The 13582-nt window shown below is 40.8% G+C and overlaps 1 protein-coding gene across 2 annotated transcripts; it reads left to right on the top strand.

The window, feature by feature from the left end:
- Positions 1-1539: 1539 nt before the first annotated feature.
- On the top strand, positions 1540-9212 carry LOC135484977 (uncharacterized). Of its 2 annotated transcripts, XM_064766697.1 has the most exons (8): positions 1540-1645; positions 1752-1820; positions 4149-4385; positions 6223-6459; positions 7247-7267; positions 7812-8087; positions 8640-8676; positions 9126-9212. In XM_064766697.1, the coding sequence occupies exons 2-7, from the start codon at positions 1760-1762 to the stop codon at positions 8645-8647; spliced, it is 840 nt and encodes a 279-aa protein (XP_064622767.1). In that variant the 5' UTR covers positions 1540-1645; positions 1752-1759; the 3' UTR covers positions 8648-8676; positions 9126-9212. The 2 variants fall into 2 exon arrangements, with proteins under 2 accessions (XP_064622767.1, XP_064622768.1); XM_064766698.1 differs by lacking the exon at positions 6223-6459.
- Positions 9213-13582: the final 4370 nt, after the last annotated feature.

The raw sequence follows: 13582 nt of genomic DNA, 5'->3' as shown, positions 1-13582 counted from the left end.
TATTGTAGACGTATCAAACCACAGTGCGCCTATAGCAGACTGTTTAGACTGTTTTATACTGCAAGACTGTTTCGATACATGTTATGTACGAAATGCACGGCGTACATGTAGAATCATAAGTGGTATTTTGAAAAATGTGCTGGATTTGAAACGTTTAAAGAGGTTTTAGCCAGCACTCAAAGAGGTGTGAGAGGTTGCAGCTGTTTCCACACGGTGTGGATGAAACATCATAATGTTATCGAGAGAAATATCTACAGAATGCCGATTTGGTGAAGCTTTTCCCAACGAAAATAATGTTAGGCTGTCACGTGCAGACTCATGCATTACATTTGTGAGTCAGCTTGGGATTTGCCAACAGTAGTTGCACACTGGCCACCTATCGGAAGGGACAACAAATATTACAGCGTATGGTCGTCCACTTTCTTATCATGAAATAATTTATTGAATTATATCTGCAAGTGCATAACAACGATAACATTCGTGTAATTTATGAATAAAACAGAAAATTCATATGAAAAACTAAGAGTTAGCAATTTTTTTGCGTCGTATAGAACATTTAAAACTTATCAGAAGATCGTGCGACGACATAATCCTGTCGCGGATAACACAAGGGCTCAGTACACATCCCCAATTATATCTGCAATAGGGTCCGTGTACATTATACATACATTTTCGTGATTTAAAAGAAATCAATGCTGGGATTCTCATCAACATTTGCAGAAGTGTAGTCCTATATTTTGTCAATGCCATAAATGAATTTGAAAAAGTTCCAATGATTCTTAATAGTTTTATTAGCGGTTTCAAGAGCTATGTCAGAAGTTAGCACGATACGTGGCCATGGCTACTGCCAGTGAGAGAATATCTTTCCGACCCAGTAAACTCCCAAAAAAGGTGTTCATATTTCAAAATCGACCTGAATTCTGTTAGTTTATATCATTTACAATCAGAAAGCCAAAAATGATGTTTTCAAACCTAACAACTAACATTCCCGGTGGTAGTTAGGCATAATATGACTTTTTAGGCACTTCATTATTATTTGATAGCACTAAACAGTTAATAGTAATCTCAGCCCACAAGAAAAATCGTTTAGTAGTGGCCGCTTTAGCGCCACACGTGGTGCCCGATGATATTGGCCAAAAATAATTTTTGGTAGGTGCTAAATCGGATAACCAGGCGGTACGACAGTAAAACTTAGAGTATATATAAAGCTGCACAAGTGAAAAATAGTAAGTGGATCAAGTGGGAATCGTACCCGGGTCGTCAGAGTGATAGGCAGGGGCATTAGGCCACTGAGGCAGCTGGCCGACAAACGAAATTTTCTTCCGATTATCCACTGATCCTTATTATTATATAGTGCTACCCCTATCCCCAATCCGCCCTCGCGTGCTGTCCTACACTGTACTATACTGCAGAGCCATCTACAGTATAAGCCATCTACAGTATATAAATTTAACTAAACCACCATTGCGTACTGTCTGGCTATCGGATTCAGCCAACACCGTTGAAGAGCACCTGGAGTGCTCGTGGAACAGCAATAACACGTTTTTGTGACGTCATCAGATATCCATCTTTATAAGAAACCGGGGAAGGTAGGCACAATCACCATTCACCCGAAGACTTGCGCTTGGAACCAAAGGCAATATTGGTAAGTAAATTAAGCTTGCAACCCACCTCGTATTTTTGTGAGTTTTCCACGACATGATAGATGCCGGATGCCGGGCAACTCTATAAGGCCTGAACCCGATTGTTAGTTTCAGACATGGTAAAACGTCCCCTGATTCTCACCCTGTTTGGGTTGATGCAGTTGGCGGCAACACAAGGTAAGACATCTTTCGACTTACTCGACCTGCTTAAGATGAACAAAATTACATACTTTTGATCTTGAAATACTCCCATAATATGAATCGTGAATTTACCGAATTCCGACAACGTGTCGCTAGAGATACTTCTATTAAGTTTGTTCGATTTCAGTACCTGCATTATAAGTGTATATAATAGACAATTACATTTTTCGACACTTAAGCACGCAAGCAGAATTAAGTGGTGAAATGGGCTGTGATAAAGCTACCAAACCACGGGACAGTGCCAATGCATCCCTTGTTGTTTTGAATTTCTGTTGGTGGCGATCATGGCTATGGCTGTCTTGATTCATCTGACAAAAGGGAAGAAAACTGCCATGTTACACAGAACATCAAAGCGATCATGGCTGGGTTATTTCTTGGGTCTGAGAGTTTGATTGGTAACCAATCCCACCAAAATATTTAAAACTTGCACGGCTGCAGAAGTGTTGAAAATGCCTATAGAAAAACATCTAATGCATGTAATATACGAGGGCGAATCAATAAGTTGTGACACTGTTTGCGGCAAAACAAGAAGCTGCGTCATGCTGAAATCTCAGCACATTGTTGATACCACTCTTTGGCAGTTTACGCATAAAAGTCGGGGTTTTATCGTTATCCGTTAACCGTTGAAGAGCAATTTAACTATGAAAAAAAAAGTAAAATATAATTCTGTCAGCATTTGGCTTTTCGACAACATATACTTGTTATACATATTTCCAGAATTCTAAATGACAACTACATTTTCTCTGAAGACATATTTATCAACATACCAGAGCACCCTTCTTTTAATAACTACAGAAATATTGCAATATTTTAAAATGGTCTTATATATTAACGTTAGACAAGGATAGGTGGTTTTGACAAGCATCCCGTTTGTGACCGATAGATTTTTCCAGATTTTCACCGTACTTTATCATTAGATGATTGGTTAAACTTACCAACCAAACTATTTGCCTTTAAAAAATATTCGCATCTATTTTATGACGCTTTTTCATGCTCAACGTCATGATAAAACCAGCAAATTCAGTGGCATGTACCGATCTCTTTTAAACAGGCTGCAATTCCCGTAATTGTAGAAGTATGAGGACAATTTTACAAACGTGCTCATGAAAGATGCATATTTGGAGTAAACGTGTTGTCAAAAGTCTGTGATAATCCCTTTTGAAATGAATGCCCTGTTGTCAAGACTTATTGATCCGCCCTCGTACTACAAAGACCGGAGGAAGGAGATCATGGAGTCTGAAAAAAGCCGATGGGCACCCATAAGAAAGAGGTGATTTTTAGGGCGTCCAGAGTCTGAACTTACAGATAATGAACTACAGAATTACTGACGCCCTCTGTTCTTGGCCAGTAAAATTTTCTCAACAAAATCACATAGTACGACATCAGAACTAGTGATATTCTACTTAAAACGTCATCATCCTGTGTGTATGAGTTTGTTCAGGGCTGCGCAGTTTACATTGCTCAGTGTATCAGTGCATTGCGGAATTTGAGAGCCGCCATTTTTGCCCGCCTGAAGATTATCGTGCCTTGTATTAATGACACGAAGGGTCGCAGTGTTTAGCCACCTCTCACTACTTAATTATATCATGTTAACTCCGATCTAAACCACAGAAAAACCGATCTTATCCGCGCAAAAGGTGTTTTGACGTGCCTAGAAGTGGTGTATCATTAAAAATCTCACCAACACCATATTGTACGTCAACTTTACATGTGTTTCACCATTGCGCATGGGAGGCTGGTGTTTCACATACGAAAATAACATTGGGACGGGATTTGTACAGAAGTTCCCAAACAATAGGAACTGAGGACCGAAAGGACTGTCAATTTGTAACGCATTGATTTGGCGCTACACGATATCTTTCATCGCCAAATTGACAATGACAATTATTGAATTGTCTGCAGACCTAACTGCCAAGCCGGAATCATTCTTCGACTAATTACCAAGGACCAATATTAGACCATTATCAAATAGATAACCCTTACAAATTGCAATTACATGACGTTGCTTTATTCCCAGTCCTGAATAACCTTTATCCCAGTAATGATACACGTCCACACCACGCCCTCTGTTTTTTAACACCTTTCTTGTTAGATTCAATTTACCCCAGCTCATGGTTAGTGCTTAAATTCCAAAGATTAATTCGAATAAGTGGTGCGGTGGGGACGGTCGCCTCTCTGCAATTCCCCATGATCCATGCACCCTGGAGTTGTGTACACAGTGATAACCCGGGCCACTGACTATGTCTCACAATACTGTCACACCGGCGGATTCATCAGACTCACAGCGTAACCGTGTACTTTCAGCCAACATCTACCAAGAATTTGCCTGTGCAAATGGTCTCGGCTATCGTCCTGGCGACTGTCCAGGAAATGACATTAGCTTTCAAGTGTTGAACCTGCAGGCCTGCAGTGACAAGTGTAAGGCAACCAGCTCATGCGTGGCCTTCCTTTGGCATGAAGCCAGTCACTGCTACATCAAGAATAAAAGCTGTACAAGTACAACAACTGCGAATCCAGCCAATCACTTCTTTGATAAGACTGGTAAGTTTTGCATTTTATCAAATTGCCAAATTGTGTTTAGCCTTCCATTGAACAGTCGTGCCCGAAAGTTTACATACACTTGAAAATTCTGATTAAAATCATCAATTTCGTACCAAAGCTACTTTATTTGATAAATGGTGTTTGCCATACCCATTTTCTTGAATTATATTATATGATTGCATGCAAACATCATGAAAATATCCAGACAACCAAATTTCAAGAAATATTACCTTTTTAAGTCCTGAAATTATCAGTATTTAGATGGAACAGAATCATATTCGATTTTATATTCCATTATTTGACTTTCTAAAAACGGACCGAAAAGAATTCTGTCCACTCGATGATATCGCGAATCTCAAAATCTAATATGTTATATATTTTGCAATGTAAGAATGAGCTAGGACAGATTTCTTTTACGAATTTTCTACACCGAAAGTCAATCTTCACAGAAAGTCTGAGAATGGATACACCAGAGTACGATTCTGCTGTACATTTCAAGATTATTAACTGCAGGATCTAAATGCAATGCCAATTTTTGCCTGTTACCATACCAAGAATAGGTATGGCATGCAGCAGTTATTAAAACAGGTAGTTGTTGTGAGAATTGTGGAATTTATTCAAAATGTTCAAGTGTATGTTAACCTTTGGGCAATGCTGAAGAATACGGCATTGGATCTTTTTATGGTGTTTTGAGAACAGAACGTAAGTAATTTATAACAAACAAGCCATCATAAATTAAGGAAATATTCTTTGTCATATTATTAGGAAAGATCTGAGAAGAACGAGAACAGATTCACAGTAACCCCATGTTCAACGTTTGCACATTGGCATCACAGCCATCTACAAGGTTATTAGGTATTACTAATAATGACATTACTATATCTCGTTCCTAATGTCTATAGAGGCTGTTTTAAAAAAAAGGAAACCGAGATTCATTTGTTAATTTCCTGGACATGGCTAAATATTTTGGGTATTGGCAACCACCATTTATTACTTAATGATGCCCTCTTTCTTATGACACCATGCAATCCAATTTACTGTCACAGATGACTGAAAACGAAGCAGTTCAATCAACCATATCAGAACTGTTCTTGCACCAGATTTACCGCAGCGGAACTCCGACTAAAAAGGATGACCAGTGTGTCCCTAGCAAAATTTTTATTCAATGATTTCACATTTCGGTGCTTATTCCTGTCTCAACCTAACCCCAGTGTCCTTCGACATGCCCCACATTCCTTTCAAAACAATTTCAGCTCTGGTTCTTATTGCTCTCAATGCATTCCTGATTACGTCTCTCTGTCCTCTTAGATGTACCTTAGATGTATAACACGACTCATCGCTACACAATGTACACATAAAACACACAGATAGGTCAGACATACTTAGGTACCCCTAGATTCTGGTGGTGACGCGGCATTTGATGCAGAGGTGTTACCAGGGTCTAGTGCAGCCATTTTGAATTGCTAATCAAGTAGGCTCGGCCCGGATGAAGAGATTTGCGGACAACGAGGTGTTAGTCTCGAACTCATCGTCGAGCACTGGCCTGATCGCGCGACACAAGCGAGATTTCAAGTCTGAATTTCAAACATCTTGTTGTTATGTTATGACGCCAGTATTTGATAGATAGCCTGTATTAGACCTATAAATACTGATATTATTTCCTAAAATTGAACTCCTATTTGGAAATGGTCACTTCTCTGCACTTCTCCTTGAGCCGCCCTGGAGTCTCATATATAATCATAACCCGGGCGAAAGACGATGTCTCACAATACTGTCACACCGGCAGTATCCGATAACTGGATTCATCAGACTAACATTCGTTACCGTGTACTTTCAGCCACCACTTACCAAGCATTTGCTTGTGCAAATGGCCTCGGCTATCGTCCTGGCGACTGTCCAGGAAATGACATTAGCTTTCAAGTGTTGAACCTGCAGGCCTGCAGTGACAAATGTAAGGTAACCAGCTCCTGCGCGGCCTTCCTGTGGAATGAAGCCAGTCACTGCTACATCAAGAGTAAAAGCTGTACAAGTACAACAACTGTGAATCCAGCCAATCACTTCTTTGATAAGACTGGTAAGTTTTGCATTTTATCAAATTACCAAATTGTGTTTAGCTTTCCATTGGACAGTCGTGCCCGGAAGTTTACATACACTTGAACATTCTGAATAAAATCTTCAATTCTTACCAAAGCTACTTTATTTAATAAAGGGTGAATGCCATACCAGTTTTCTTTAATTAAATGATTGCATGAAAATATCCAGACAACAAAATATCACGAAAATATTACCTTTTTAAACCCTGCAGTTATCAGTATTCAGATAGAACATAATCATATTGTGGTCCGTTCTTTGACGTTTTGATTATGACTTACTGTAAAAGGATTCGAAGAAATCTGTCTATTTGAGACTCTAAAAATTGAAAAAATTAAAAAGTGCCCGGTCAATTTTATACGCCGATATTATCCCAAAGACCGGGCGACAAGACGTCTGTTGCACATTTTTGGTTTGTCCCACGTTAACACTATAAATAAATATTCTCACGAGTCCAATGGTATTTGTAACACGTGTATACTCTTTATGATTTCCACTGTTATAAGTCGAATATTCACAAGTGAACTAAAGTGTAAGAAAATAAAGATAGGCCTTCTCAAAGGACGACCGGATCACTGTAATCAGGGTTGGTAGTCTTTTTGAGGACTGTAAGCGTCTCCCCGGTTTATGATAGCATTTATGTCGCATCCAGTTTCAACCCCGCAGTAGAGAAGCCTTGGAGTTGAAAGTGTCCTCCGAGACCCGTACATGTTTTTATTGGCCTCTCATTATAATACCTCATCTATATTGTGTTTTTTTTCTTACTTCAGGTGAAGCGAATCCTGACCAGGGTAAGCTTTTGAATATATTTTTTAATATTTACTGCTACGTTTTCCGACTCCGTCGAAGCGAAGCATTATCATCAGAGCTTCTTCAGTTGCCCCTATGTTCGGGTAGGTTTACACTGCATGACATTGCGACAACGCATGCTGCAGAGGTGTCAGTGTTAATATGCTGCTCTGCACTTGATGATGATAATAATGAATGAATGCCTCATTTTTATAGGGAGGGTAGCAAGGTTTCCACTAAAATGCGCTTTGGCGCAATTTCTCTTCATTTTCGCAAGGCATACGATTTCTGCATTGTCTGGGTGCAGTGCAGGGTGAAATGACGAAACATTGCCGCGTAGTCGCAGCCCAGAGAACCGCGTTTGTCGACGAAGTAATACTTAGATGCATTTACAGCTTAACCCTCAAATGCACAACTAGATAATCACGATTATGGCAGCGAATTTCTGTCGACAATGCCTGTGTCACAAAGTTTGTCATAGATATAATCTGAACATCAATTCATCTTTTAAATCTTGACTAATCAATGAAATGTGTTTTGATTAAGATTGTATGATCCATTACCCTGGCAAGCACGCCCACGGTGCCTATCCAATTAAAGGCGCTGATGGCAAAGAACGAGGTTGGACCGCAGATAGCTGCAGCGACTACTGCGCCGGAACGGCCGACTGCAAGGCTGTCGACTACGTTGGAGCTGACACAACCTGTCACCTCCACACGAGTTATCAGCCACTTATAGATGTGACACAGGCTAGCACAGGACAAGTTCAGTACAATACGGTATCAGAATACAGGAAGAGGGAAGGAGTCAGTATCTGTCCAGGTAGGAGTTATAAGATCGTATACCACTGCTTGAACAGAGATGTAAATTCCAGTGTTAGAACAGTGCAAACCCACACCCCATACCCCAGGAACGGTTCTCAAAGAGAACTAAGCAGTTCTACTTAAACTTGCGGTCATGAGGTGAACTGCGACTCGGAACTCATGAAACGTGCAGCAAATGTCGCCAACAATAAAAAGAACTGTTGTTACTAAGAAAAAAACGTTATCATTTTAAAACTTATCTTCCTGTGGCATTTGTCGCATACACCTCGAGTGATTATCACTTGTACCTTAAAGGGGGACTATAGGCAAGAGCAGAGGGGCTAATTCGGCCATCCTCAGGTGACTTATATACACTGTGAGGGTCCTGGGTCATGTCAGATTCCGCACTAAATCGTCACTACAAGCGTGAATCATTTCGACTTACTTCGGGATATGAGAGACCCCTATTACCAACTTTGTGTAACTTTATCTTGCCTGCCTAGCTGCTGGCTATATTAACCCTTTAAAAGCAAATTACTGTACTATATCAAGGTTTTGTCGTTGTTTTCAGGCTATTAAAAGAACATCGTGCCATAACATTCCTACTGGTGCGTATGACAATTTTTCGTTCGAAATTTTCATGCTGGAATCAAGTAGAAAATAAAGCACATTGCTCATCTAAATCATAATTCAGCATGTTACAGCCGAGCAACGGCCACGCTCGGGTTGCCAAAGGGGTAATTTGTCCACCGAGCAGAGCAGGGAATGACGATTCTAATTCCGGTTCAGCTGGAGCAACAGTTGGGCTAGAAGGCGCTATGATTGTCCTTGTTCAGAAAATAGCGTTTTCTGATTAGCACAGCTTGGCATGATGATGCAAAGTACTTTAAATACTTTACATAAGCGCAGCGATCGACAGAAAATGGAACGAAGTTTCCGATTCTGTATTTAGTAACACTAGCGTCAATCTATCTTTGACCGTCAATCGATGTACATGTGTACTAGTATATCTGAATTCATGATCAATGCAAGACTAAGTTCACACATTTTTTTTCAGGAATTTGGACAACAAGAACGCCAGAGAAATACTTCGAATTCCCAGTCCAATGTTTATCTTAGAATAAACTTATTTCAAGCCTAGAAATGAGTTCTTATGTATGTTCTAATAATACCGATTTTCTAAGCAAGTATCATCTTGAGTCACTATCGTTTCGCTGATCTTAGAAAGTTGGGGCTAGGATAAGAGCATCAAGGAGAGATGACGAGATGGAAGATTGGCAACCTCAAAATAATCTCCTGCTAACCAAGAAGCCCAGTTGTTCAAAGCCCGGTTAGTTTAGCGACTGCTAAGTTTAAGTGACAGCTACTAAACTTAGCGGAACCCTTTGGGCGCCGCTAAAACTTGGCGTCACGCCATGGCAGAGCCCTTGAGGTTTCGCTAACTTTAGCGGTGACATGGGGGCAGCAAAGCCTAACGGCACAAATTTGGCGGCATGCTAAGATCACGGTGGTTTAGCGGCCGCTAAGCCACCGTTAGCAGATAGCGGAGCTTTGAACAACCTTCTATAAAAGACGTTGGCACACATTCCCGCCCCCGATCAAGCGTTTGGCACTAAATCATTTACCTGCGATAGACCAGCATCCCATCCAAGGTAGTAATCCTCCCAGTCGCTTAAGGCTATGGAATTGTCTCAGTGGCTTTTTGATGAGAAACCAGAAGAATTTTATTCAATAGAAGAGGTTGAAATATACCTGCAGTCTACGTCACCCAGAGATGATTCACTTTTCAAAGATTACAATTCTGTTTCCAAATGACATACATGCATTAGTCACAGTGTGATAAGTCGACAGATTGTTCATTTGAGCTTCTCTTGTAAGAGTAAACAGCCACTTTTCAGTTGAGGCGTAAATTTAAATTCTTCACTTTGCGAATCAGATGTTTTCCATAATCATGCCTCATGCAGTGTCAGACACAAAATATTATTTTCTGAAGCTGGGGGCGCACCGTAGTAACCACCTGCAAGATCGTGTCGCAGAGGTCTTTAAGATCATTTATCAATCGTGATTAATAGGAAGCTGAACGTTTTGTGTTGTAGCATCTTGTTGTCGCCCAAGACGATAGGCGACCATGACACTGACGCCAATGACACTGACGCCAACAAACAAAATCGTTCGTTTTTTACTCAATTATAAACACAGACTTGCTGTACATAGATATGATTTATATAGATACCTATGGGACATGATCTCGCCTACATTTACGTACGTGTGCTCCGAGCGTTAGTGCTATATATACCTTACTTGAATGTTTATGTTTGTTTACTTCAGTGTAACCGGTACATCAGGCCCAGTGCCATGTCATGTTACAACGAACGGAAGAAGCAAGGCCAGACGGTGAACTTCCTGGTGGCAGATTACGTCAACCAAGCCAATACTAATGAAAATGTCATCACCGTCGCCAACGAACTAAATCAGCTCAATATGGGAAACTAAGTTTAGTAAAATGTCGATTTCTTCGTTTTTTATCAGTGTAAGAATCACTTTCAAATAAAAGTATTGACTGCGAAATATGTGTTTCAAAGTGTTTTACTGCACCTATCCAACCCCAACAATTTCTGTAATTGTACATCAATTAATCTGTAGTGCAGGGGCAGTGCACCTTTCAGGTGTCCGACTGTACGATTCAGCTTCGAGACTGAATTTCAGCTATCTTATCTAGCGATAGATCCTTGTAAAAGACGGATAATACGACTTCGAATTTTTTAATGATATCTTGTCCATGAATTGGCTGATGTATTTGAAAGCGTTCCCAAGTTTCGATAAATCACAGTGCAGTGGCCAGAATCGGTGACAAATTCACAACCAGCTGCAGGCTAGATATATAGCGCTCATCATAAAAAAGTTCGTCTTGTTGGCTGTGACTCTGTCTGGAGAACCCTCTGTATACGTGTCGTCTCAAGGTGTCGTCTCATCACCGATTGGCATTATCAGCCTGGGGAGGCCTCTTTCAAGGTCCACCTCAAGTTTTATTTGGAGACATATTCACGACAGGCAGGAAAGAACTAGCGTTGTTCGAAGTTTGCCCTGCTGGTAAGAGCAAGCTACAAGAACCTTGTGTCCATACATGAGCCATTCGACATCCAAACATAAAACGCGCTAATATAAACCCGTTGACGTTGTTATTTACCACCATATTGTTGAGCCACCCAGTTTTCATGGTTACGTGATTTCTGGATGGAAAACCCTATGCCAAGAGTTATTTTGATAACTTAAAATACCCCTCAACCACGTGGGTGCTATGTCAAATAAAATGCCCGATCTCCTGGTTTCCACATTGATTCTTGTTTGGCACGGGAAAAGATACTCCTTCTATTGATTATGGCAATAACATGGTCTAAAGTAACGTCAATAAATTGACTTCTTTAATTAACTGAGTGACTGTTTAATCCCAATAGATTGTCGTCTGCATGACTGCAGTGCAGCCGGCAGTGCACCTGATGCCTCGGCTCTTGGTCAGGACTGGAGTTTATAATAGTCAATTGTATATTCGGACGAAGAAGTGTGGACATGAGCCGAGCGCTTGGCACTGGCTTCCGAAACTGTATCGGTAAGGTTTTCATTAAAACATGGTAATGCAAAGATGAATTTACCAAACTATGGAAATAATCTACGCCAACACATCACTCTAATTTCTTCGGTTGATCGCCAGGTTTGTCTCAACATACATTCTTATGTTTCTCAATCCAGAGTCTTGCAAATTTATCTGAAAGACTCTGGTAAATCTCTCTTTGCATTACCATGTTTTGAATAAAAGCCTTACCGAAACAGTGCGGAGGCCTTTGATTGAATTGTGTTCAGACTTTTTCGTCCGAATTTATTGTATACGGACCTCTGGACACTTCGTTAGAAGTGCGCGCAGCCTGCGGTGTCAGCAGAGAATGCCTCGCTTTCGATTTGTGCATTGGGGTTGGCAAGTATATATTCAAATACATACTAGGTGTATGGGTTTATCCAGTAAATGATCCTAATGCACAACTGCTCATCGCGGACATTCCCGGGTGATCGACTTTGGCTTTGCTGGGGAATGTATATTTGCCCCGCCAGCTTTCACATAACTTCCAACTTTTCAGAGAAGATCACTCCAGTCAGGACATCCCACCCCTGGATGAATACGAGCATGCGCCGACTGATCCGCCGGAAAGGCCCGCAAAAAAGCGTGGAAATCAGGAAAATGTAAAGATAAAAAGATGCACAACGATACATGAACCTCGAGGATCCAAAACTGAGAACCAAACTGTGCAGGGTCAAATGAACCGTAAATGTAGAAGCGCGAGCGCCAACTTGAAAGATAACCCAAGTTAGTTCTGGCAGAACACCAAGGCCGCAAAAGCAAGAAGCATCGCAACACGAATGCAACATCTCAAATTGAACAAAGGACAGATCAAATGCGATGAACAAGCCAAGTGTGGAAAGCCCGAGCTGTGATGTGCACTCAACTCCTTCTTCCGAGGTTAAGCTATAGCGCTGAACTCATTCTACGCTATAGCGCTGAACATGACTTTGGCATTTTGTCTTCTCGATCAGTTGTGCAAGATATAGCGCTGCACCGTATCAAACTCCATTTAGAAAGTGTAAGTTTTAGCACTGCACTGAATTTGGGATTTGTCTTCTCAGTTGTATGTGTTAGTTAAGAGCTACACCTCTTAGAGATAAACTTATCTGTGTGAAGACTTGTTCACTCCTCATTTGGTTAAGAGTGCAAGGTTAGTGTGGTCATAGACTAGTCCTAGTGACTAGTACCAGCCCAAACGTTGCTCTTCTACAAGCTGACACGGACACACCACGTTGACAGTACTAATGTTAAAGAAGTTTAGAATCAACATAGATAAGAAAAACCATATATTTAGTCATCACAAGTTATAGTCATTTAGAAAAAGAAATCCCCATTTGAGAATCTGCATTCCGGTTTATCTTGTTGCCATGTCCATAGGCCGCGCCGTGGCCGTCCGGTTTCCAGTGGCTGCAAAAGGCTGTGCACCATGGACAAAGCAAGGACCGTCGTACTGGTTGGGTCTATTCTTCTGACTGCTGCAAATATCCATTTTTTTCCACACTATATGCAGTATATCAAGGATAATACTGAACGCTATGAGGCCGAGATACTTTTTGATAACATGTCGATCAGTAGACATTTATATGTGTCTTATTTACTGCGTCGTTCATGTGTCCCCTCATCATATATTTATATCAAAAAGATGACTCGACATACATTTGTATCCTTCGATGCTATAGTTGTGGTCGTCGCCGATTTTACATGCCTGTTTGATTGAAATTATCCGTTCTTGACACCAATAAGACTATTAAGCTTAGCTGGTTGCCACTATTAGTTAAAGCTGAACTGCATGAACAAAAACAGAAGCGTCCATGTTTAAAAAAAGACCACCGCAAGGACACCGGAAGTGCTGGATAATGAGTGTGGATACACATACAATTACACGTAGGCCATGTCCAACC

The sequence above is a fragment of the Lineus longissimus genome, chromosome 3 (assembly GCF_910592395.1).
Source record: "Lineus longissimus chromosome 3, tnLinLong1.2, whole genome shotgun sequence".
Taxonomy (NCBI): domain Eukaryota; kingdom Metazoa; phylum Nemertea; class Pilidiophora; order Heteronemertea; family Lineidae; genus Lineus; species Lineus longissimus.
This window is presented reverse-complemented; position numbering and strand designations above follow the sequence as displayed.

Bases quoted from the DNA above. Each gene is read 5' to 3' on its own strand.
- LOC135484977 (XM_064766697.1), top strand. From the start codon at position 1,760: ATGGTAAAACGTCCCCTGATTCTCACCCTGTTTGGGTTGATGCAGTTG. The intron at 4,386-6,222 runs GTAAGTTTTGCA...GTGTACTTTCAG, and splicing joins TCACTTCTTTGATAAGACTG to CCACCACTTACCAAGCATTT. The intron at 6,460-7,246 runs GTAAGTTTTGCA...TTCTTACTTCAG, and splicing joins TCACTTCTTTGATAAGACTG to GTGAAGCGAATCCTGACCAG.